General features: G+C 40.4%; 1 protein-coding gene and 2 long non-coding RNA genes across 3 annotated transcripts in view; 2 read left to right on the top strand and 1 right to left on the bottom strand.

Annotated features, from left to right (window-relative positions):
• The first annotated feature begins 6,666 nt into the window (after window positions 1-6,666).
• On the top strand, window positions 6,667-8,721 carry LOC135407570 (uncharacterized). The gene is made up of 2 exons (XR_010426931.1): window positions 6,667-6,941; window positions 8,546-8,721. It is a non-coding gene; the product is annotated as an uncharacterized LOC135407570 (long non-coding RNA).
• Window positions 8,722-11,956: 3,235 nt separating this feature from the next.
• Window positions 11,957-17,915, bottom strand: LOC135407572 (uncharacterized). Its single transcript, XR_010426932.1, has 2 exons — window positions 16,548-17,915; window positions 11,957-16,074 (listed from the first exon to the last, which is right to left on the bottom strand). It is a non-coding gene; the product is annotated as an uncharacterized LOC135407572 (long non-coding RNA).
• A 460-nt stretch (window positions 17,916-18,375) lies between these two features.
• Window positions 18,376-26,248, top strand: part of LOC135407563 (chondroitin sulfate proteoglycan 4-like) — a 42,405-nt gene continuing 34,532 nt past the window's right edge. Inside the window, 1 exon segment of the mRNA XM_064642713.1 lies at window positions 18,376-18,582. Coding sequence (XP_064498783.1) covers window positions 18,483-18,582 — 100 coding nt within the window. The 5' untranslated portion in view covers window positions 18,376-18,482.

The raw sequence follows: 26,248 nt of genomic DNA, 5'->3' as shown, positions 1-26,248 counted from the left end.
ACTCTGTGCATTTGGAGTGCAACTGTGGATATGTCAAGGGAATTAGGTATTTCCTTAAATCTAAAACATTTTAACTGAGTTCATCTTCACCAGGTCAACTGGCTCTGGCAGCAGGTGAAAGGATGCATCAGCTGTATGAGCGAAATATTGAGCCATGGTTTCATTCAGGACACCCAATTGTTCAAGCACAGCCTGGGCACAGTGCACAGGTACACAACCTGGAGCAGACATTCCAACAGGTGTTGCTAAAAGAGCAGCATGTTGGAAAAGAAGTGAAAGGAGTTTAGGACTTTAGATAGGGAATCTAGAGGACTATGCGCTGGGAGAGAACCCAGCACCTAAGTTCTTCAAAGGTGATATCAGAGTGTGAGATGAGCTTGCTGATGTGATGGGGACTTCATCTGTTAGTGTTGAGCTTCACTTGGAATGGAAAGAACTTGACTGGGGGGACTGCACGCTTTTACGGTGTGAGGGATGAATGTGTTTAATGAACAAAATCAGATAGAAAGCTTTGCTATGGTCTGCTTAATAAAGCATCTGTGGGTTTTGTTTTTTTTTTTTTTTTTTCCACAAGGAAAAAGACATTTTGCCTCTGTTGGGAATTCTTAAACTGATGGTGTTGGAAGAAAACATATCTGATTCAGTAATGGAACCAGCACATAGCTTGCAAGGTCTGGAAGTCCAGAGAATGAAATGTCCCTAGAACAACCTGAGAATTCTTAGAATTTCATCATGTGAAAAACAGCCAGACCTCATTTGGTTGAGCTTACAGATGAGGACAAATTCACAGAAATCCGGTGGGAGCAGGACTCTGTGTGGCCATTGAGAAACTTTTTATAGTCATTTAGATTACATTGCCTGCTTCAAAAGGAACAATTGAGTATTTTAAGAAATCATATAACATCTATATGTTATCCAGATGTTAAATACTCCAAAACGAGAAGGTAATTAAAAACCTCCATATGAAGTTATATAATGTGGAGAGAGACTATTTACAAGAGCATGTAGTCACAGGACAAGGGAGAATGGCTTAAAACTAAAAGTAGGTTTAAACTGGATATTAGGAAGAAATTCTTTACTGTGTGGGTGGTGAGGCACTGGAAGAGGTTGCCCAGAGAAATTGTAATGTTCTGTCCCTGGCAGTGTTCAGTGCCAGGTTGGATGGGACTCTAAGCAACCTGGTCTTAGTGGAAGGTGCCCCTGCCCATGGCAGGAGGGTTGGAACTAGATGATCTTTAAATTCCCTTTCAAACCCAAATTCTATGATTCTATGATTTTTATTAATATTATATCACCTACAATTTTTGTTGGCTTATCCTTAATCTTTAATGCTAGCAGCAGAAATTAAGGAAAACAACAGTGTCACACACTCAAAGCAGAACACTAAGTACCAAATACAATAAATCTGCAGCCACAAATAGGGTGTAGACATGTAGGTTTGACTCTAAATTTTGCTCTAAATTTTACAGCACAGTTTCTAAAAAAGATGCTAACAATAATGAAACAAAAATATTAAACTCTGAGAATTTGGTCATGAATCTGAATAGCTACTACATTACTTGTGAGATTACTTTAATGGTTTGTTTTAGCCTACAGATCTATCTCTTAGTGGTCTTTCTGGTGTGGGTTCTCTGGGATATAATGTCATTTTGCCTTTTACCACAATATTTTTTACAGTGCTTTTGAAGAAAAAATCCAAACCTCCCAAAGTTTGGTTTGACATTAAATTTCTTGGTTGTTCCACTGCAGCTCTTTATTGCAAAATCAAGATATTATGCAATGGTTGTTGTCTAGGAGTGTACCTCATATCCACAGAGACAGACATAAAAGTAGAATAGCCAAAAACACTGCAAAAGATAAAAGAGCTACATTTATATGTGTTAGATATCTACCCTGGTAATTATGCTGGTGAATACAACGTATAAACTACTTTATTTTCCAGAAAGAATATACACTTCATATGTTCTTAAAGAAAAGAACTTGGCAAACTATCTTGAAGAAAAAGGTTTTTTTGCCATGTTTTATAGTATTTGCTGAAAGGACTCTGGATTTTTTAATTACCTCTGTATCTCTTATATGATCTGTGTTTTCTCTCAAACAAAAACTTAGCCCAATTATGCAAATCTACACACGCAGATGCAAACCGTTCAAGGCTGTCTTCATAAACTTTTGAACCCTTCTGGCTTCTAAAAAGGAACATAGTCATGAAAGAATTTTCAAGAATTATTAGAATAATTTATCAGAATAGGAGGGTCAGTACTAGTAAACAATAACTTGTCATTTTCCAAAGATCCAAACCTAGTTCACAATTCCACATCGAAAGTATTTTTGAGGCCTCCAATATGATAGCCAAGGACTGTGATTAATGTCATGTGCCTGTTTATTTTTCCCCTGAGAACCTGAAAGAGTAAAAAAAAGATCACAACTAAACAAAAGCATATCAATAACAGGAAACTGTTGGTGAGAAATACCCCGATCTTCCTGTAAATTCACGTCACCACGTTCCCCGGGGACAAAGGTGCGTGAACAGCACGGTAAATAATTATGATTTAATATGAGGCCTTGCTATGCTGTTTACAGTTTAACAACAAAAAGGAATTGTTTCTCAAGGCGCAAAATAAGCAAATAATAGAAACACATATCAATATAATCAGGAAATGATGATGTTATGCCGGGGTCAGCTGCTGAAAACAGATTGCAATCTATCAAAGTATCAACCTGATATCCCCTTGCAGCCTGTGGAGAAACATCAGTGATAGGAGGAAGTCTTTCCCTGGTTTTCATGTCAGTCATCTCACTTTGATTGTTTTATGAAAGTGCTGAGGATTGGGGTCTTGCAAAAGACTGTCCATGGCTATTTTTGCTTTCTGATGTTTAGGGAATTTAACACTTGTATTTGCTGAAAGCATCTAGAAGGATCTCTGCATTTTGCGTATCAAAAGCCAAAAATAAAACACTGGAGGAGTATACAATGGAATATACAGCTGGTCCCTTTCAGGAAGATTAAGTTGTTGAATCTAGCCAGCAAATAAGGAACAATGAGAAAAATATATCATTGTAGGAACGCAGTGGTGCCTTTCAGCAACCAGTGAAGATTCTTAGTTCCTTATTAAAAATATGTTTTAGTGAGACATACAAAAAGCACATAGGATGTCAGTATTCAGTAATTTTTCCCTACAGAAGTATTTTTAGGGATGCCAAGGCAAAATCAGTTATGTGAAAGCCAAATAGAACAATTTATCTTTTGAACATAGGAGCAACATTGATAGTAGAGGCTTAAAGCATTTAAATATGCATTCAACTCTTAGCTACATGTGCTGGTTTAAAGGTAAACCAGCAGGGGAAATGAACTCAACTCAAAAGAGAGATTATGTCAGAATAACAATTTAATAAAATAATACAGTAAGTATGATTATACAGTCAGACAATTGGTTTTAACCCACAAAACCCAAATGTATAACCCAGCACCCTGGGGCATGAAGAGAGTGGTGTTCGTTGGGCCCCCTGAGCACAAAATAAAAGGAGAGGGGAAAACCTGTTGGTGAGAGTGCTGTTGCAGTCTGGTCAAGAGTGGTGATTGCAGTCTGGTTGAAAAGTGGTGGTTGCAGTCCAGTCGAGAGTGGTGGTTGCAGTCTGGTTGAGAGCGGTGATCTGCAGTCTTCCTCTGGATCCCACGAGCGGTTAAAAAAAGTCCCCAAGACCCCAAGATTATATATCCTCCAGTTCAGGCAGGAATGCCCAGGACTTCCCTCAGGGCGGGGGGTTCCTCAATGGGCATGAGGACAAGAGCACCCTCCTATCTCGCAGGCCTCTTAACACCCAGTTTATAGCCTGAGGAGTCAGGCTCTATGGGCAGATCGTGTAAATGGTTCATTGATACCAGTTTCTGGGAAATGGCATGGAAGGCTATAGAATACACAGTTTTGGCTTACACCCATGCAATGATGAACTGGTCCCAGCTGTTCTAACTAGGACACTACAGAAAAAATAACTCTAGACCATACTTGTCAGATTTTAAAGTTAAGTAGGGTCAGTTCAGGTCAAAGCTTGAACTAGAAAACATCAAGAATTTTCTTAGTGTTGCCTGAAATAGCACTGATGAATGTGGAGACTTTCCTCTATCACTCAGGACTGAAATGAAGCATTGACATGAAGTCTGTCAAGTACTACCTTCTAGGACTGCAAACATTCCCTAAAGCTCCCAAACCAAACTAATATTTGAAGAACTCTGGGGTTTTTTGTCTTTATCTGCACTGTTATCCTCAAAACTATATTGGAGCTTAGCACCTATGTAACTGTCAGTTCCTGGTAAGTGAATCTGTCTGCGCATGCCTGCCATGGATAGGAATCCCAGGAATAAGCATCAGGCTGTGCGTAGTCTCCTGGAATTAAAGCATATGCTTTATCACACCTATGGCAAATTAAAGCTACTCTTAATTTGGTTTGGCTGTGCCTGCTAGTCCTCCTAAGCAGACAACTTCTACACTGTCGTGAGGTTAATGCCAATCATCTTAACAGATGCTTGAGCTTTTATCTGTGCTCTGCATCACCTTCCTTGAAGAGAAGGCTCTCAGAAACAAACACATTTTCTGAGAGTACATAGGGGAACAATGGACAATAGGAGCTGCTGAGTGTAAACAAGAACAAAACCCACTTCACATGAAATATAAAACACTGTTTATCAAGATGTAAGTCAGTGGCTGGCAGGTTGCAGATGATATTTGGCATCTGACAGCAGGCTGCAGACATTTAGTTTTGTTAAAAAAGGCACTTCTGGGGTTGAATGGAGCTGTAAACATTTGGTTTCTGTAAACAGTTTGGTTCTGTAAACAGTTTCAGAATAAAAAATGAGACAATTTATTTATTTCTAGAAAATTCAAGACACGTAGTTTTAAAGTTTCCAAAGAGACCATTTTAAACGTTCTTTTGAAATGACACTTCATGACATTCAACTGGCATTCCAGCTTTCCAAACACCAGATTAGGAAAAGGATATACATTTAAAAGACATTAAAGCTGGTTGGCAGATGCTGTGTCTTTTCCCCCTAAGTCAGACAGGATGCTTAGAAAGCATATAAGGAACAAGAGAAAACATCTCTGTCCTCTCCAAATCTAAATGCTTTTATCTCCTCTCTCCCCAGCTGCCTTCCAGTATACTTTCAGATCCCAGCTTCTGGTCCTCTTGGAGGACATGGCTGGATAAGAGGAGAAAGAAAGGAAGGGAAATATTTGCCAGAGTTGGATGGGAAGGGAAGGTGGTGTCGGCCATAGAATTGCTATTTTTGGCTTGCAACTTCTTAAAAATATTCTTTCAACTGATTATTAGGATTAAAAACCAAAGTTAAAAGACACTCTTAAAATGAAGCTCAGCTACATGCAAGGAGAAAAGTTGTAAAGATGCCTCTTCTCCCTGCTGTCCCTGACAAGGAAGAAATCAGTTCTGTTGTGATAAAACGGACAAACTCATCTGCACATGCCTATAAGCAGCAAACTGTATTTCATTGTGCTTGCTTTCCAGCACTACTGAAAATGAAATAAATGTTATGTCGATGGATCCAATAACATATTTAATTTCAACATATTTTTACCACTTTTTTCCCAAGGTAGATCCAAAATATTAACCATGATTTCTTTCTGTTGAGCTCCTTAATTGAAAGATGAAATCATTTTCACAATTCTACAAGCATATAACTAAGACACAAATACTTTAGAGTTAACTGTTTGTTTGACTGTTCTCAGTGTTTCCAGAAAACTGATAACAAAAAAAGATGCCACAATTTTCATTCTAGAATTATTTTCCATTGTTGCAAGAAAAATGTGACTTCCTAAGAATTACTTAAAACACATAGTGAACTTTACCTAGGTACCAAAACAGACCTGACAATTAGACAAAGGTGGCATATATTTTCCAATTTACATCTTGGAGAAGCCAAGATAAGAAGAGGGGATGAATCATCAGAAACATTAGAAGTGAATCACATTCACACTGGAAAACAAATCTCAGATTTTGATATTTTGACAAAAAGAGTAGGTAATATTTCCTGGAATTTAAGAAAATATTTGCAGACAAATAAACATACCGACTTTCTGTGCCCCCATTTCAGCAAGTCCAAGTTTGTAAAGCTACTTATAAACTGTTGTATCTGAATTTCTGCATCTTTTTCATATTACTGTTGATGTTGCTTACAACATTAACGAGACAAAGAGGAAATGAGGAGCTAGAAAAAGAAAAATCATTTAAATCCAGCATGCTATGTTACTCAGTTCACTGGAATATACCCTTCTCACCATGGTTACAAGTAGCAACACAAACTCAAATACTAAGATGGCATAAATCATCATTGCTACTCTCACTGAAGCAGAACTGAGGCAATTTCTATCTCAGCTGGATTTGGGACCAGGCTAGTCTGTTGAAAGTTTTTGTAAGTTCTCTGTTGAAAAGCAAATTACTGTAATGTTCAAACACCAGTGATTAATTAATGAACATCTATCTCTAAGTCTCAATGGTCTCCAGAGCATCTCCTTTCACAGTTAGAAAGTTTTCTCTGCCTGATATTGCTGTGGTGTCTGTTACATTGGTGCTGGCATGTGCCAATCCTCACTAGGCAGCATAGGCAAGATTCCACGGTTATTCTGTGATTTCATAAAGAGAAATAACTGATGACTTTGCAGTTTCTTTGGGAAATGCTAATTGCAAGACTCTAATTGCAATCGTTTGAAAATTAACATAATAAGAGAAGTGTTAAACATTTAGTTTGATCACCCAAAACAACAGGAACTGGAGAGTATTAAGTTTCAAGATAGGGACAAGATGTTAAACTCATTGGTTAAGATGTGTACAACTCCTAACTCCATTTTCTACATAGGTTAACAAAATGCCAGGTTTTTGAAAACAGTTTGTCTTGGAACTGGAAGGAGATGCTGAATGCTCAAGACTTGCAGGTGAGAGGACTGAAAGCACAAGTGAAATTACTCTTTCTGCTGAAGGACGGAGAGCTCAGTCATGAATTCCCTGCATGGTGATAGTGTCAAAGGAGGAGAACAACAAAGAATAACAGAAATTTCTCCCTTTGTTATTACTTCCCTTTTGAAGACTGCTACACAGATGGAGTAATATCCTATAAAGAAGGTTAAATATCAGGGAAAGTAATGCTCTCAATGGGTCTGTTTCTGAAATCATGCTGCATTCAGAGAATGCTGAGCAGCTACAGCTCCTGGGCAACCCATACCGGCAAAATCCCTGTTTGACTGTCAGACAGAGGATTAAAACTACCTCTGCAAGCAAACCCAAACGTTAAGGACATTTTTACAAGAGATGGATTTTGATGGTCAGAGCAACAGGTACTGCTGTAGTCACCACATTTAAGGGAAAAAGACTCTTTGCAACATGGCTCAAATGCCAGCTATCAAATGACTAATCCTGTTTTTCAATATGAAAAACTGCATTTGCACAAAGGAAGGCAACCCACTGCTTTCTTTCAAAACTTTACACACTTTAATAAGTAAAAAAAAGATCTATCCTGATCTATCAAGCATTACATTTTGTGAGCGTCAGTGTCACAGATCTGAAGCAGAGTCAGGAGTGGGTTGGAAAAAATTACAGAAACACATAAAACGCACACAGTCATGGGGCTGCTGCTGCTCTCATTGTCAGTAGTTTTCAAACACTGGAGTTCAGCTGGATTTGGTGGTGCCACATCAGTAGGACTGAGGAGGCAGTAGGGCTCTCTGAAGGCAGGCTGCTCAGGAAACACCCATGCAAGTAGTTAAGCCTGACATCTTGTCACAAGAATTGTATTAGATTTGGCTGACCTCTGACACTGCTAACGAAAAAATTGGGACAATAGTGGGAAAACAAAGCTTTTTGTAATTTTAGGGTGTTTTGGTCAATGTCTGCCTCAAAGAATTCTCAATGACAGTACAAGAACAACACTTTCAGGAGGTGCAAAATGGCACAGATCAGTTGCTTGGAATACAATAGAGTGCAATAGAGATGCATGTTTGTTTTCCTAATATGTTGGGTAGAAAGAGAAAGCAAGCCAAAATAAACCAGACATGCTGTGTTTAAAAGCTAAGTGTTTGCAGAAGAAGCATGGCCAGAGTATGTAACAATAAAAGGTATTGTTCTGTGCAAAGAATACAAACTTAGAGCCTTGGAAAATCACACTTCATTGTGAGCATAGAAAAGAGGGGATAGAAGCTCTCTTTTTTTGAAGGGGAATGGGACCGCAATTGGAAGCTTAGGGGTCTGCCTATGAAGTAATTATAACCTCTCTGAATTACCCTGGCTCTAGGGAAAATGCTGACAGACTGTAAAAATAAATGATCAGTGAAACCTCTTCCCTAATTTACTAGGATACTTACTCTCATTTTGCATATCTATATCCCAGTTACACATAAAGAGATATCTACCTACCACCTGTAGAGCAGACAGCAAGGCAGAAAGCCTTTCATTTATCTTTCCCTTTCCTTCACACATTTTTTTTCCTTGTCTGACAATCTCTCTTCCTCTTTCTTCTTTATCCACCCCCCACAATCCTTTCTAGGTCCTCCTGACAGAAGCTGGACTGACCACGAACATCCAGGTTTCCTCTGTTTTGAAGTATCTCATGGCTGCTTGCTTTTGACGCCAGTAATGCTGCAGGAAAGAATTTCTACTTTGAAGCTGCTCTTGGGACGTATCTTTAAAGCAGCCTGGGGAAGCCTGGATATGGTTTCGGAAGTAATACTGGCAGTCCGCATACCTAGACCTATTTCTGCTCTCAGAACTAACTCAGGCATACTTTCATGATGCCATGTTTTGGCAAAGGTGGGTCTCCAGGCCCAGCTACTGCTTTCAACCGCCATATCACTAGATTGTCCTGGCTGGGAGGAACATACATGGTGTTTAGTGTGTCACTGCAAGTTTAGAGACCCAGTCTCAAACAAGAGCACTAGTTTTACCAGTATCCCAGCTCAGGGACAGTGGGGAAGCATGGGGATAGCCTGCTCAGCTGAGATCTGCCATTTTTAAACTGCCGAGGGGAAAAGTGATCTCCATTCCAGCCTGAAGCACCAGGTGAAGAACAACAGCACTACACTGATCTAAGATCACCAGTAAAAGCTGGAAGGAGAAACTATCTTGCACAACAATTGATAAAGATTTTGCACTGAAAGACATTGCAGATGAGCCTGCCATCACTTGTGATCTGTCAAGGCCTAAACACTAAATAACAGCAAGGAAACAAAACTTTCATCAGTGATCAGTCTAAAAAAGATATATAGGAGCACCATGGGGTCTCACAGCTGGAAAAAAACCCACAGAAAAACAGCATTACTGATATTGGAGCCCCTGTTTGAAGGGGTGGCTGCACAGATGTGCAATGAAATGTGGGACTATGTGCACCACTACTGGGTGGGCAATGGTTACGCTTACACACAAGGTAGGGAATGGAGTAGAAGTTCAGAACCTCTGATATAGCAGTCTATAGGAATATGACCTGGAGTAGTGAAGATGCCTGATAAAATGGAGTAGGCATTACTGACACCATTTACAGATGGGGAAGTCTGCAGTCATGTTGGTTTCAGAGTACATCTTTCCCAGCTGCCACAGGGCCACCAAACCACTGAAACATTCCTCAGCAGCAACAGTGCAGAGTGAACTGGCTCCAGTTCAGTCGGTTTGGATAGTATCGTGGGATATAATAACCAGACTGCTTCCAAAATGGAATCTCAGGGTTGAACTACCACCCACCAGAACAAAGTGTTCACACTAGGTTTATTATAGACTGAGGGATCAGTCAGACAGGATGAGTCAAACATGCCCGAAGGGTTAAGAGGTTACTTTTCAAATTAACTCCCTCCTTCTTAAGGAAATTAATGAATTAAAAATTAAAACAATCTTTCTCTTCTTTGTATAAGAAACTGTCCTGGTTCAGAGACACTAGGAAATCTGGTTGAATGACAAGTTAGCCAGAGAGCAACAAAAACTACAGATATGTAAGAATTTGTTCCCCCTGCCTGCAAAAATTATAGCCATTAGGAATCCCTCCTACTGGTGACGAAGTCACCTTGACACCTGCCATGTTTCCATGTGTACTAGGTAAAAAATTTTTGATTAAATCCCAGCCATGTGAAGCTCAAGGCAAATGTTTCTGATGATGCTAGCAGGCCTTTAGGTCAGTACTATTATTTGCCTTTTCATTCAAGGCCATACATCACTAAAGTTGTGTCATCTGCTTCATCAATGACATCAGCTTTGATGGTCTTTTTGATATCCTCTTTATTCAAAATCTCTCCTGTACTTTCTCAGCTTTTTTTCCCTGATGCAATGCTCCCAAGCACCTAACAGCCAACCCAACAGCCCAGACTCCCAATCTTTCTTCCAAACTCTCTGGCAAAACCTACACAATATATAAAATATTAATTCTATTAACCATTACAGAAACACACCACCAAAATATTCAAAACCTACAGGCAGTTCTCTCCCTTTGCAGCCTAGCTTATCTCATCTAGTCTACCATTTCACTCTTTTCTGATTATTCATAAGACGAATTTCCTAAACTGTTGGGCTGGGACTGTTTCCAAACTGTCTATGCAGGCAGAAGAGCAGCACTTCCAGACAAATAAATGACAATGATGGAGCAACAGAGAACTGGCAGAGGGTCCTCAAGAAAAGTTGCAATGAGGCAACTTGTTTAGATAGGAGAAAAACTGGAGGACACAACTTCTAAAAGATGCATAAAATGAATAATGTTCAAATTACTGGCATTAAAGAGCCACAATAGTGAACCCAATATACTGTGTACTACACAGGCTCCAGGTTGCAGTGAGAGGTGTGGTAAATCCTGCTGTGACACAACGTCCATGACAATCCCATCTGTGCTCCACACATCTGGCATGGGGAGCATAGGCCTTAAGCCAGCCGTTTCTATGGGTCTGAGCCATCGTTGAGAGGTCACTATCAGGCAGCACAAAAGGAGAAAGCTGGGGCCTCTGGATAGCAGTACGGTGACAGCCATCTCCTGTGCTAGCTGTTGTAGCTGTCCCCTCCTTTGCCAGCTGTGAGGTAAATGGGTCTCCCCTGCATCTGACAATCTGGTCTATGGTCTAAGGCAGAGACAGACCATCTGAAGTAATGAGAGAAAGGTGTGAGACAAAGCCTTTCTGTGATCAGATCCAAGTGGTTGTGCATTATTCTGTTCAGACCAGAAAGGGAGCAGGCTGAAAAAACCTGTGAGACTATTAAGAACATAATTTGTAAGAGGAGGCTAGATAGACAAGCCAGGATTGTTCAGCCAGGGCTGACAGGAAAAGAGTGTCATCTACAAATACCTTGAGGAAAAAGCTCAGCACCAAGGGTTTGGTAACCATTTAGATTAAAAAGCAATGTTAGTACAAATGAGGTATCAACTGCCCATAAAGAACTTCAGCTGAAAACCAGTAGTTCCCAATCATGTTCAGGGGCAGTTTTGCAAAAATGGAATCAGGTACAGGACAGGGATGAGTCCAGGCCATCTGGATGCTTTAAAGGTAGAGTTCAAAAAAGAATAACAGTGATTATGAAGTGATAATGAAGTGATATGAAGTAGCGTTTGCAGTAGCTGGGAGGTGGAATTTAATGATTCAGGTGGTTTCTCCCATTGCATGCCATTATGCACCCACAACCAGCATTGTTCCATCCCCATGGCCAACAAAAAAAAAAAAAAGAGAGGCTCCCATTATTTCTAATTCAAGTGCTTTAATTAGAGCAAAACAGTCAAAACTGTGAAGGCTGTGAAGATAGCTACCATGAGCCAGAGGAAATTTAGCAAGTGCAGCAGCACCTCTGTGAGATTGATGCAAGACAGGAATCCAGTTCAGATACCAACAGAGGGTAATAATTTAGAGAAAGAGACACTTCTCTGCCTAGCAATGGTATGAAGTTACTACAGGTACAATACCATAATTAATCTAAAAAGCAAAGCCATACAAAACACGTTTGCAAATGCATCTTTTAATACAGGCAGTAGGAATAAGAGCCATGTGAGTACCAGAGCAGGGGGGCTGTAAAGGCACCACTAATTTCTAGCGATGTCAAAGACAGCACATGAAAAATTACCAGATTCTCAACCAGAACAATAACAATGACACCGAGGACAATTCTCACTGATCCAGGATTCACTTGCTGAAAGAAAGATGAATTATCATTATTGGAAGAATCCAAACCATTTGCACAGGCAAATGAGAAAAACAGATTAGTGTGGAGGAATATAAGTGGTTTTGCTAGATGAAAATGGTCTAACCAAAGGGAACTGAGTTACAAACAACAATGATGAAGGTTCTGATCAGCAGGAGTGCATAAAAAACTGTTAAAGCCAAAAAAGATTAGAGAAACTGCACAAAACAGTGAAGTGCATAAAAAAACCCATCAAAACTCAAAACTGTATAAAAGTATTTTTTCTGTTTAACTACTTTTATTTAGCATTCTGACATATGTTCCCTGGAAATGAGCTGCTTAATTGTCTGATCACTACACAATCTCTAACTCAGTCATTTCACGGAATGAGAGCACATTTTTCACTAAAACCTAAGAATTTAAATTCCGCAAATGTCTTCAGAAAGACCACATATCACTGTCATGAAAGTGAAGCCCTTTTCCAGGGATTTGCTTTATCTCTTTCAGTGTACTGAAGACAGGGGCATGAAAGCATTTTCTTTAGCAGCATCCATTTGAGTTCCTCTGTCTCCTTTGACCTGTACAAAAGCCAAATTCTAGTCTCCTCCCTGTGGAAAGATAACTTGCATAGTTTTGCTGTAGTTGTGTTTCTGTTTTTCCTTTGCTGGACTTTTGGCTGACTGACAGTTGCTTTGCTTTGGTAGACAGGGGTGAAGGTCTGTTTCAAGACTCCCAGTTCTGACATATTATCTTTGTGGAAGCTTCTGGAATTGGATGTTTTAAATAGGAACCCTTGAAAGAAATGACCTGAGACTTTCATACAGATTTGCAGAAGAGCAGACACTAAAGTGCAACACTTAACACTGAATTCGGGGCAAAAGAATATTCTTTTTAAGGCCAGTGTGGAAGTTCTTGCATATACGTAAATCAGTAAATACCTGGGGTAAAAAACCACATATCCACACAATGAAAGTGAACAAACAAGCAAAAATAATACAAGCTAAATGCTACATATACATAATAATACAAAAAAGCTACCGCACTGGTTGGTGCACTTCCCAAATTTGTTTTAATAATACTAGTTTGATTTCAATAATACTTAATACGGAGGGTAATATACTAATCATATTCTGTGAATTAAGGAATTGTGTTGTTAGGAAATTATAAGAGTTTGACCTGTGACTAGGAGAGATCACAGGGTGAGTGTCCCGTGTTTGCTAGCACATATTCTATGGGGAATAAGGCAGACCCTACATCGTGGCAGCATACTATATATACTCATGCTTCTTTGAGTCTTCTTTTTCTAAAATTCTATTGCTTTAGCAGAAAGAGCTGTGGCGTATTAATATAATAGGTAAATAAATTACACAGACCCCACTAGATAGTTGGGGGTTCAGCACCAAATCCTCTTTATTCAAATAAGACAACATCTTTTATATACACCTCAAAGTAACATGTGACTCCCTTGACCAAGGGCTTCTCTCTGCCCATGTGTGGGAGTACTTCGGGACTTCATTTCCCAGGATGCCTCATCCAGCATCTTTCCTGTAACCCGAGTCCTACAAAGAGCAGCCTTTAGTAGTTAATTGAGCAGCCATGGCAATCCAGGTATAAATATGAAGACAGCAGGGGAGGACAGCAGGTCCTTCACTGCACAGCCTGTAGATGTGCACAGCTGCAAACTGATGTAATTGGGCCTTGCCACCTACAGATGGAAAAAGAAGGATGAGCATGCCTAAGCTTTTACCCCATGAAGAGCTCAAGGGAGAAAAAAATCTGGTATCTGGCCTGTGATTTTCCTCTTGCCCTGGTAACATTCCTGCACTGGGAATCTCCATTGGGCTGGCAACTTAACAGATTGATCTCAAGGACACACAGTTGCCATGTAGGTAAAAGTCACCACTACCCATTAGTGTCATTCCACCAATTTTTTCCCTTTCCTTCTAGTAGCAGCTGCAGCCTCCTATACTGAGTCTCTCAGGCTATGCCACTGTACCAGAAAAAGGGAATGTTTTAATTTCCTACATGCCCTGTTCCTGAATGCAATCTCTGAGTTCTCTGATAGAGCTCACCCAGCATCAGGAAAGGAGCAAGAGGTGATCACTCACTCCGCGAAACCTTGAAAGGGACAAGAATATGGTGAATACATGAAGCAGGCTAAGGGGTCTTCGTTTGAGGCATAGACCACCAAGGGGAAGAAAGGAAGCATTTGTATCCCTTGCATTTGGATCCTCCTTCATTCAGAGCATAGTGCCTTGCCTTGCTTTAGGCTTGAATGTTATGATATCCCACAGCGCGATGAGTATTCCCAATCCCCAGTGCAAATAGGATAAATTATAATTCTGAGGTACTGAGTACCACTAGTCTTGGGTGCACGCAAATTTCTCTTTCAGACATCTCTGATTTTCAAAATTGTTAACATGGTTAGGAACATGCATGGACCAGCATATCATAGTAACTTGTGGGATGCACCAGTGCATTTTTGGGAACCTATCTTTATTGAAAAAGAGGTCCTGAGTGCTGAACTGATATGGATCTCAGTAAAAATTCTGTTGTCTAAATCTAACTTGAAAACTCAGGGCCACATGGTCTATCTTAAGTATTCAGAGATCACAAGAAGAGCATAGGTTTTGTAGAACAGGTTCCTTGTAATTTAAATTATCAGAACAATATTGTAGAGATTAATTTTGAATACTGACTTTAAATATGTTCTTTACTAAAAAAATAAAATCCTTATTAACAATGCCCTTTTTAAAATTCACTTCTATATATGAATCATTGCAAACTTGGAATTTAGAGTTCAAATACTGTCTGATCTCATCTGAATTGAATGGCTCCTTCATTTTCTTCAGAAGCTCTATTTCAACAACATTTTCATTTATAAGGCACTATTTACTTAAGGAATTGTCACAGGAAAAAGATTTTCTTGCAGTGTCAGGACTCCCTCTAGTGTCATTACAAACAGGATCTTTGGGGATCTATATAGACTGAAGGTTTGTGTTTGCTTTTGATGAGATGACATCCATAACTTATTGATATCTGAGGTCAACTATTGCATATGCAGCTGGCATATTGGAAGCATCCTACAGAGGAGGAAGAAAGAACAGAAACTGGAATATTTTCTATGGTGCATTTCTGTCTCTCTGACTGAGTGATTGGAATTTTTTTTGTAGAGGAAACAAATCTTGGTATGCTTTCAAGGCATAATAAATCCTTAGGTAATAAAAGTCAAACAGGAAAAAAATTTAAAAAGCCAAACCACAGAAATCTGGAAACTGCAAAAACGAAAAAAATAAAATAAAAAAAAATTAAAATCTACACTTCTTAAGAAACCTAAGTCCTGCTGAAAGCAAGCAGGACTCAGGGTTGGAAAATCCTGAATGACTTAAGAAAATGTGACTCAAAGCTATAGCTATTTAGGCCTTTCTCAAGATGTGACTTTTCCGTTTTCAGAAGTCTCTTAATTTTGTTCTAAATTACCATGAAGATTTCTGAATTATGGCATCACAGAACAGCTGAGGTGAGAAGGCACCTCTGGAGACTGTCTCACCTCTCGGTTCAAAGCAGAGGCACCTACAGCTGGTTGTTTAGGGCTGTGCTCTCTCAATTTTTGAATATGAACAAGGATGAGGACCTCATAGCCTATCTCAGCAACTTCTTTTAGTTCTTGATCTCCAGTGTGAGGAATATTTTTTGTTTTTAAATGCCATTTCCTACATTTCAGTTTGTGCTTAATTATACTTGACCTTTCACTGGATACCTCTGAGAAGTCTTGCTCCCTCTCCTTCACATATTCCCATCACCTGTTCATAGACATTGGTAAGACTTCCCTGAAGCTCCTCTTCTCTGGGCTGAACAATCCCAGCTCTGTCCATTCCTTCTCCTGTGTCAGAGCAGATTGCCTTTCTTTGGACAAGAGGTAATTTTGAAATGAGCATGCTAAAAAAAAAAAAAGATTACTGTGTTTAAGGAAAATATTAGTTCAGTGACTGCTATGTTATTCACTAGAGACTGATTATGTTTTTGTGACTGCATTGGTGTAGCTACAATGTGGAATAGATTTTAAGTTTCACATACCCTAAAATAACTGCATCATATTCCCAAATTTTGTCCTATACCATGAATCACAAGGTATTCGAAAAAATATGGCTTATTCTTTTTTGCAAAGGTTTGGTAGCTCAGCATCCAGTGTGATACCTCCAATCACATTATTCATTTCTCTTCCCTTCTCTAACTCAGACCTCCAGGTGGTGACCCGGTGCATCACAGAGGTGCCCCTGGCTTGCACAGCGTGCTGCATGTGGCCTTATCAGGAGCGCATGTGATACCAGGGCTCTTGCACTCCCTGTCCCGCTGTTTCTGCATTTAACCCCAAAACACCTGGTATGGTTGGGATAGTCCCATTTACCTACCTTCTGCCTCTCATTCAAGCACATTGCTGCAGTATTTTTTCCTAATATGGTTTTGACTACTACTTCTCAAAGCCTACAGTGCAAATGATGTTGTTCCTTCTGAAGTATAATCCAAGGACTGTCCCAGCAAAATTCTTTGTCCAGGGCAGGGATATGTTAAATCAGACACATGTAATTCATGAATGATGCCAAGGCAAAATTTTTCCCCAGGCTTCCCTACTGCAGCACAGAGTTTTGCTGATGCACATGTGGAGATCTGCTTTTCCAGTCTCTGTCATGTTATAAATTGTTATCCCATATTAAGTTCTCTTTTTACCCTTCTTGTTCACATCTTGGACTCATGTCTTTCAGGCGTTGGCACTTTTTACAACTCCTCCTCCTGGTTTTCACAAATCTTCTTTGAGTGCCTGTGTGAAGAGAATGAATTTTACTAGGCCGCTGTCTTGGAAATCTTTAGTAAAGCCTTTAAGTGATATCTGGGGGAAGATCACTCCCCACGATTTCCCTCTGGGCACAGATCCCCTCTCCTGCCACATACATTATTCTAAAAACATAGACAGCAAAGCTTGCCAAAAATTTCTAGGGAAAATCTAGACTAAATGGTGACTGTAAACCTCAAAGGAAGAAAAGAATCAGACAGCTGACACAGAGAAAAGATTCATGCCATAACCTTTTTTCTCTCCTTTCTGCAGTTTTGGAATATTGTCTCAGTTTTACTCTGCTTACTTAGTGTCAAATTTCAGGTCACAAATTCCGGTCCTATGTGTAAGGGAGTAACAAGTTAAAAAAATAATGGACCTGTTGAGACACATTGCAGTGCACCCTGCCAGCTGATAACATCAGAGAAAATTTCATGACTGCAAGGCTGTTCCTGGAACAGATGACTTATGTAACTCAAGGCATATCTGCATATTTGAATTAAGTACAGTAAAGGGTTATACATGAGTGGCTCAAGTGTGCTCTATAAAACATTTTTTGAACTGAAACTGTGTTTTCAAGAACAGGACACCAGTGATGAGGTGTGAAATACATAATTTTTTCTAATTTAGGTCTTGTCCTTGTTATAATGTGACCTTATAATGTGACCTCTGCAACTACCTGAAAAGAGGTTGTAGCCGGGTAGGAGTTGGTCTCTTCCCCCAGGCAACTAGTGACAGGATGAGAGGAGAGTCTTAAGCTGCACCAAGGGAGGTTCAGGTTGGACATTAGGAAGAATTTGTTCACAGAAAGGGTGACTAGATATTGGAATTGGCTGGAGGTGTTCAAGGAGAGACTGGACACGGCACTTAATGCCACGATCTAGTTGACACAGTGGTGTTTGGTCATAGTGTGGACTGAATGGTCTCAGAGGTCTTTTCCAACCTAATTCATTCTGTGATTCTGTACTCAGTTTCTGATCCCATTGGTTGGACTTCCTGTTACATGTTTCTTCCCTAAAGCAACGTGATGTGTTTCTTTACGGACGGTATGCAAACATTTCGAGAGAGGGGGCTGCAGCCAGAAGAGGGGAAGATTTGGGGATAGCTCAGAGAAGCCTCCCCCTGCGACAGGCAGGCCACGGAGGGAGACTGAAGTGGCTGAACGACTGGCAACAGCTGTACACCACATCCAGGCAGGTCCCTTCCGAAGCACAGATTCAACCACAGCCTTGAGGAGGGCCAAGCCCGTCCGTGGTGGGGGTAGCTGGAACTGCAGGAAGGAGCTACCCTGTGTCCCATGCCAGGCCGGTGTTCCTGGAGCTGGGGGCGGGCCGGCGCAGGAGCTGCGCTGTGAGGAGGGCGGGAAGGAGGGGAAGGAGGGAAGAAGGACGGAGGGAAGGAGGGAGGAGGCCGTTCCGGGAGAGCGGGCGGGGAGCGCGGGGCCGGGGCGGCGACATTCCGCCGCTCCGCAGGGCTGGGCCGTGCTGGGGGTGCCCGGCCGGGCCGCGGCTCCGGCATGGACGGCGCGCCCGCCGCGCTGCTGGCGGCGGTGGTGGCGGTGGTGGCGGTGGTGGCGGTGGTGGCAGTAGTGCCTGCCCGCCGGGCGGCTCTCGCAGGTAGGGCCGCGGCGGGGCCGGAAGGCACCTGCGGCCGGGGGGAAGGGGCGGCCCGGCGCCGACCGGCCGCAGCTCCGGCGCGGGGGGAGCAGCATCCCGGGCGGGCCAGGCCGGGCGGCCCTGGGGCTCTTCGGAGCACTGGAGCCACTTGTCGCCGGTGCTCCCGCGGAAGGAGCAGCCCGAGCGGGGACTGGCCGCTGCTCCGGGCCGGCAGCCGCTCGGCCGGGGGCGCGATGCCGGGGCTCTGCCGACAGTGGGACAGGGGGCATTTTGTGACAGCGTGATGTCCCTGTGCATTGAAGCGAAGGCCGAGCCTGGCCGCTCGTTGTGAGCCCGCGCCGGTGCGGGCTCCTCCCACTGTGGAGATGCTGTGACTTGACATAGCTAGACTTTCTAATAAAAACAAGGAGAACCCAAGCCACGTGGATGAAAACTTCCCCCATCCCGCCCCCCGACCCCAGTCATAACTGTAGTATGTCATGAGGAAAGTGCTAAGGCACGTCCAACAACATTCCGTGTGATGCCTTCTCTGTAATATGTCACAAGGAATATGCTATGGTACGTGCAAGAACATTCCCTGTGATTCCTTCCCCTGCTCTGGCATGGGTGTGAACCAGTAGTCTCGATGTTAAGTGTCAGCCAGTAACTGCAGGTATCTGCTTTTTAGCATACAACTTAAGCTGTTTTATGCTTGGCTTTTCAGATGTGCCAAGACATGCCAGTCACCTCACTGCTGGTGATGTATCTTACGGTGCAGGGCCTGGGCAGTCACCAAAATCATTGGAACAGCCAAAAACTGTAGCTGGGAATTGTATTTCTTCTTGAGATACAACTTGAAGTAAATTATAATTTGAGCATCAAAGACTGTTAGTAGAGTTTATTATTTAAATATCTTTTTAAAATAATGGATCATCAAGCAGTTGAAGTAATGTGGTTTTTCATGCTCTTTGCAATTCCATGTGAGATGAACCAATTGCCGTAACTCACTCTTTAGAAATATTGAGTGTCTGATCTGTGATTATGTGGTGTCTGTTTCACTAGATGAGAAGACTAGTTAGGAGCAAACTAATATTTAATTGTAACTTTAAAAAAAATAGGTTTTAGTTCTTCAGAAATTAATGAGAGCCTGAATGGAGGTTAAATTCCAGCTCTTTTCTCTTACTCCAGGTGCTATTATAGCTATAGCCTTACCCAGAGATAATCTAGTGAGAAGAAAAACCAACTGAAGACTGGAAGGAAAAAAAAAGGACTAACTGCTTCTTATAGACAGCGGACTGAAATTAGGTGTTAAGTGCGTGTGCAAGTTTCGAGCTGGCTTCCCACCAAGTCCCCGAAACTCGACAACAAGGACCTGCTTCCCAGAGAGGGAAGAGAAAAGAAACGACTTAAGCAGCCAAAGCTATAGCAAAAATATATATTTTCTTCAGTTTCTTCAGTTTTCAGTGAGTTTATATTATAGAACCAGAAAATAACATCAGTTCCATTCATTTCATGTTCAGTGCTTTAACTACAGGACTGTCTTTTATCTGGAAATCATAGAATCATAGAAAGTTTTAGGTTGGATGGAACCTTTAAACATCATCTTGTCTGGTGTGTAAAGCATTTGTAGATGCAACACAAGGTTATTCCTCACTGTATACATTTTAGGTGAAAGAGGCTTGCAGACCCTGATAGTATTTCATTTACCCAAAAAATCTCACTAAATTCTGCACTTACAAAGTGTGAATCAACCCTGAGAATTCCCTTTTGAATAATGGTTATGTTAGCCTTAAAGGGCATTCCCAATGAATCTGACAGCTTCCTTTTCCAGTTCTATTTTTCCCGTGTCCTGTCCCCTGCTGTTGATGTCACCGGCTACCAACAAAGATGGACGTAGTACTTTTTCTTTATGAAATGTCCTATTTTGATTGGTTTTGTTTCTTCTCCTCCCATCATTCTGTTGTATTATTTCTGCTCTTTATCCTTGTTGCAAAGCTTCATTAACCAAACTCCTGTTTTTCGAAGTTTCAGCAGTGTGTTTTGGAGAGTGTAAGATTTGCCAACCATATTATGAATTCTGTGGTACTAGTAGTGTTTTTCAGTCTCATCAGTTGAACTTGATCATATTTGTGATGCAGCATGTACTGTGTTAAAAAAAAAGAACATTCTAAGTATAGTTTCAACTAGCTGTGAAGTAAAAAAAAAGAAGCCACGAGTGCATTTTTATTTATAAGCATATATTTTCTGGAGCTTTTTTTCCACAGGTGATTAATAGTAGTTTATGCTGAATCAGACTGAAAGGAGTTTCACTTTTTCCTCCTGCAAAAGTGAGAGGCATTGAGATTCACTGTAAGATACAGGACTGTGACCAGCATTGGATTACACCACTGTAAGGACAGTCATCATGCTCTTGAAGTTCTGGTTAGGACTTTAAAGCCCATTCAATCTAGTTTTAATGGGCAGTCACGCCAACTGTAAGGGTTTCCGACATGAGGTCAGGTTTCAGTCAGATGCTTGAGAAAAGTTAGCTACCAATCTGATTCTTCACTGTTGTTCAGAAACAAAAAAAAGCAAGTAGGAAATTACTGAAAGTAATTGCGATCAAATTTCATTTTTTAACTGATAGTTTCTTGAGGTTTGAATCAGCAGAACTGACCATCTTTATTTCCAGAATATGCCGCTCTGGACAACTCCATGAAACCTATGGCAATTTCTTTGGCTATTTGGATTATATTTTAAAAAATAGTGATTTTTATCACTGATATGCTATAAATCCAAAACACAGCACTGTACCAGCTACTAAGAAGAAAATTAATTCTATCCCAGCCAAACCCAGGACAATTATGCAGACCTTTCCAAAGTTCCAATGGAATGTTACCCATGTAAGGTACTTTGCCTGAAAGAATTATTTTTCAGTTAGTTAATGAATTTTTTTTTCTCTTATTTTCACAGCATCTTTATCAGAGCACTTAGTTTTTTTTAGAAGCTTTAGTATAAACTAGTTACTTTTAAAGTAACTCTATGCAATTGCTTGAACTCAATATCTATTTCTCCAAAATCCAAATTTGAGATTCCCCAATACTCACAATGATTTCAAACATGTTACTGACAGATTCAAGATGAAAGCAAGAAGTACAGCTAGATAGGGAAATAAATGTACAAGTCACAACATTTTGTAACAGATACTTGCAGCATGTGAAAAGAATCATTTTGGGTCAGTTCTGATTAATGATTCCAGCTAAGTTACTCAGCACAGAACTGAGACATTTTAAAGCTACAAACTTTTGTAGAAGTGTCTGTACACTAGGGAATTCTCCTTGGAGAGGACTGACAACTGTTCATGTGGTGCAGTGATTGAAACCTTGGACCTGAGTGCAAAGCTGTTTTAGTGGGAAGGAGCTAGAGAAATGGTTTGGTTCTAGTGGGAAGGAGCTAGAGAAATGGTTTGGTTCTATGGGAAAGCTCTAGGCATGTTTATAGTGCAGGATGTGAGTCCATGCAGTAATTGCAAATGTATCCTTTAATCATTCTGTCTTTTTTTAAAGAAGCTTGTTACATAGGGTACCTGGAATTTGATGCTCTCTCACTAATGTTTTCTCTCTTTTTGATCTGTCTCCACTTGTGCTGTACAGTCATAGCAAACAAGGCTTTTAAAGTTATTAATATCACAACAGCTTTCTATTTGATATTTATAGGCTCTGAACACTTGTTTCTATCACTCAAATCTTATCCCAAGGGACAGTCTTCCTATTTTATTTATGTTGAAGGTTGCAAGCTGTTTTTCCTGTGGTTTAGGGAAATAAAGATCAGACTTGCATCTTCATCTGTTGAGACCTGCATGTTTTATCTTAGTTATGGCAGAAGCTATTGGGACTCAAGCTATCTCTTTGTTTGCCTAGCATTTAGTGCATGAGGACTCTTAAATGAGGATTCAAGCTATACTTCTATATAGCTGAACGTTTTTTTACTGTTTGGAAATGTGCCTTCATCTCTAGATTGTACAACCCCTCCACCTCTTATTGAAGCACCATAAAAGACTTGTTAGTACAGAAGAAATACAAGGTATGAAAAAAAACTGTTTTGAGAATGGAGGGACAAAAGCTGCCCCAAGAAGGGGGACAGAGTTATCCATGTGCATTGCTCATGTTAGCTGTGTAGTGACTCTGAGCTTGGTTTCTTGTAGATACATTTGTACAGTTTTTAGTTTCAGCGATGGAGGAGTGATGAGGCTTATATTTCTTTGTGCTTTGAGTACAGAAAGAAGAGAAACATTATTCAAGGTGTAGCTGTTGGTTGAATTTGATAATGTTTTTAGCACTAGAGAATGAAAGCTGAACAAAAAGATAAGATGTCAACCAAATTCCACCACTAAGTGATGAATGAAGAACCTTTTGCTCTGTGACTATGAAGGGTTTCACTATGCCTGCCTGATTTCTTGTGGTTGCTTCAAAGAAAGATGTTGTGGACAGAGCTGGTTGAGAATCTTCAGTGATATTATTTGAAACACAATTTTCAAAACTTACACTTCCCGTATAAATGTTACCTGTTGTGATGGAAATACCGGGAAGAATTTATAGCCCTAGCGTTGAGGGTTGGCTGTAAGGGAGAAGGGAGAGGGATGGGGACCACAAATTAGTAACTGAGTTTGAACAGATTTTTAAATTTGCAAGTGATTATGTCTCTATTTTCTTGAGCCTTTGTGTATCTATTTCTGTGTCCATAACAGGACATTAATAACTGACATAGATCTGGCTGTCATTCTCAGCTGCTTTCACTTGTCTTTTCTATTTGAGGCCCAGAGGTGTTACAGAATAAGCTATCTGCCCAGGCACTGCAGAGGAATCTTTCCCTATATGACGTGCTGAAGTCACCTATTCCAGCAGCAAGGGACCTTAAAGGCTGGTATTGCTGGTTGAACTGCACATACTTTCTGTAATGATGTGATTAATGTCAGATGGTCCATGATAAAATGTCCCTGTTTCACAAGCACCAGATTAATTTTGAGGTCAGTCATAACATGGTTTCAGCCAAAAAGCATTCTGGAAGTGTCTGTTCTAGAGGAACTTGATTCCTATACTGTAATAACATGCTTCTTTGTTTGGTGGGTACAGAAGCAGAAATTATGTCAAGGCACTGTGGGTGGTCTTGGCCCAAGGTCTCATTTAGTGTTGGATCAATGCCTACCTGCCCCACCTGCAGTGATGGATTCTGACTCTGAATGTAAAGCAAAAGCTTTAACTTATGTTTCTTTTTTCCTTTTTGGGAATTTATATATATAGTATAAATATCAAACTTTTTCCCAGTGGTGCACTGCATAATATTGACTTTGCAGCTTCATTCTAGTTATTCCAAGTTGCGCTTAATAATTCATAGATAAATTTATCTTTCTGCTCAGTTGCCTCCCAAAAAATCCAATTTTTTTTCCGCACATACTCAAGTCTGTTGAAAAGGTAGTGTATTTAAAAGTAATTTTCAATTTCCATCAGCAATCATTACTGTTCATTCAGAAATTTACTAAATTTGGGGGCCGTGTTATAGTGATCATAATGAAACTTTCAGGATATTGACATCTGTGAAAGATTTTGATTTAATTTGTTAACTTCTGAGGAACTTGACTGATAAATTTTAATGGAATCTCTTACTTGCCAGTTCTGTGGGGGTGCAAGGATGAACGTGAATGAACGTAACTGCTTCTTGGAGGCTCAGTAGGGTGAGGAGAGTGGTCTGTCTTCTCAAGGTGAAACCTCTTTGTACCCATAACTTAAATTGATGTTCTGATGTTACTATGATGCTGAAGAAAATGGAGTCTTCTTTTGATTAGGACAGGTTATTTCAGACAGCTGGGTTGTGCTACCTGTGATCTTCAGGAAGTGTCATGGTTTAACCCCAGCTGGTAACTAAGTACCACGCAGCCACTTGCTCTGTCCCTCACCCCATGGTGGGACAGAAAGGATAATCAAGAAAAAAGAAGTAAAACCTTCTGGGTTGAGATAAGAACAGTTTAATAATTGAAACAAAGTAAAATGTAATAATAGTATTGAAAAAGGAGACAACAAAAAGAGAGAAGTAAAACTGCAAATCAACAAGTGATGCACAGTACAGTTGCTCACCATCTGCTGACTGATGCCCAGCTGTCCCCAAGTTTATATACTGGGCATGTTGGTCTGTGGTATGGAATATTCCTTTGGCCAGTTCAGGTCAGCTCTCCTGGCCATGATTCCCTCAGCCTCTTGTGCACCTGCTTGCTGGCACAGCATGGGACACTGGAATGTCCTTAACTTAGGGTGAGCACCACCATGTCACCAACATTATTGTCCTACTAAATCCAAAACACAGCACTATGCTGGCTACTAGGAAGAAAATAAACTCTATCCCAGCTGAAACCAGAACAGGAAGACAGTATCTCTGTGCATCATTTACTGAGGAGGAAATCAGGGGACTCCTCTCCTTACCTGTGACACTGGATCTACAGTTCTATAGGGTAAGGACAATCTCCTGTAGTCCATCTGTACATTAAATAGTACAGTGACAGTCCCAGGCACTGCCAAAATATGAATTTAGCACAAAATAAAAAATTATAAATATTTAACCTGTTTCCTGACTTATTAGTCGTTTCTTATACTGGGGATTTGTCTCACTTTAAAGAGGAGGTCTATCTTTATTGACTCTACAGAATAACATTTCTATGTACAACAAATGGCATAGGTTCTTGCAGTCTATAAATTTTATGTAAGACTTGTAAAGTGTATTAGAGCTATTTGATGAAAGCTTTTTTTGAGCTAGAAGTATACTGGTGAGGAAGAATTCCTTTTGATTCCAATTGGAACCAGTTTTTCTTAGCACAGCGGTGACTCCTCCTTTGGAAGAAATATGTGTATTTCTGAGGATAAATCTGAGGATTTTTCCTGTGTTTCTCTGGGTACTTTATATAACTTGCTATTACATAGTTTTTGGCTGTGAGGTTTACTGAATGTTGTCCTTGGGAAAGCTACCTAGAATTTTTATATATCTTACAGCAAAGTTTTAGATACTGTTAATGATTATTTCATGAATCAGCTGCTTAATGAGATCTTTGATTTGGTAGTCTGTGCAGAATCCAGTACAGAGTCTGAGTTAAAGCCACACTTTTTAAGAGTCATCAGAGTGTATTAGATGCAGCATGGGGACAGCTAATGTAGGGACTGGAACAATTAAACCTCAAAAGTCCTTTGCAGTTAGGCTTGACTTTCGGAAGAACTATGTTAAAATGAGGAAGTTATTTCAGAATGAAGTTAAAAACTGCAAAATAAATATTTAGCTGGTGGTGTCCTTGCAGAGTTGTGTCCTAACACAGCTGAAGCATCATAACCCCTAGCAGATGTAATTTGAAAATAGACACATCTGGGGGAAAAAATAAAAAAGGTCAAGGATCAGCTTGAAGGAGTCAAAGCTTTTACTAAATCCTTCTTAAGTACATCAAGAATAAAAACCCTCCTGAGGGTCTGTGCAGCCAGTTGATTAAGTTATCTGTATAAAAGAAGCACTCAGAAAGGGCATGGCTATTGCAGGGAAGCTAAATTAAACGGTGTTTGCTGCTAACTGGGAGGATTCCCAAACTGAAATTTCTTTTTTTGGGGTGGAGGCAGGGAAAGAGAGGGGTTGACCTAAAAAAATTTGAGGGTGAAATAACTTGCTTGCTAAGAGTGAT

Source organism: Pseudopipra pipra, chromosome Z, assembly GCF_036250125.1.
Source record: "Pseudopipra pipra isolate bDixPip1 chromosome Z, bDixPip1.hap1, whole genome shotgun sequence".
NCBI lineage: Eukaryota > Metazoa > Chordata > Aves > Passeriformes > Pipridae > Pseudopipra > Pseudopipra pipra.
The sequence above is the reverse complement of the archived record's forward strand: the minus strand, read 5'-3'. Positions and strand labels throughout refer to the sequence as shown.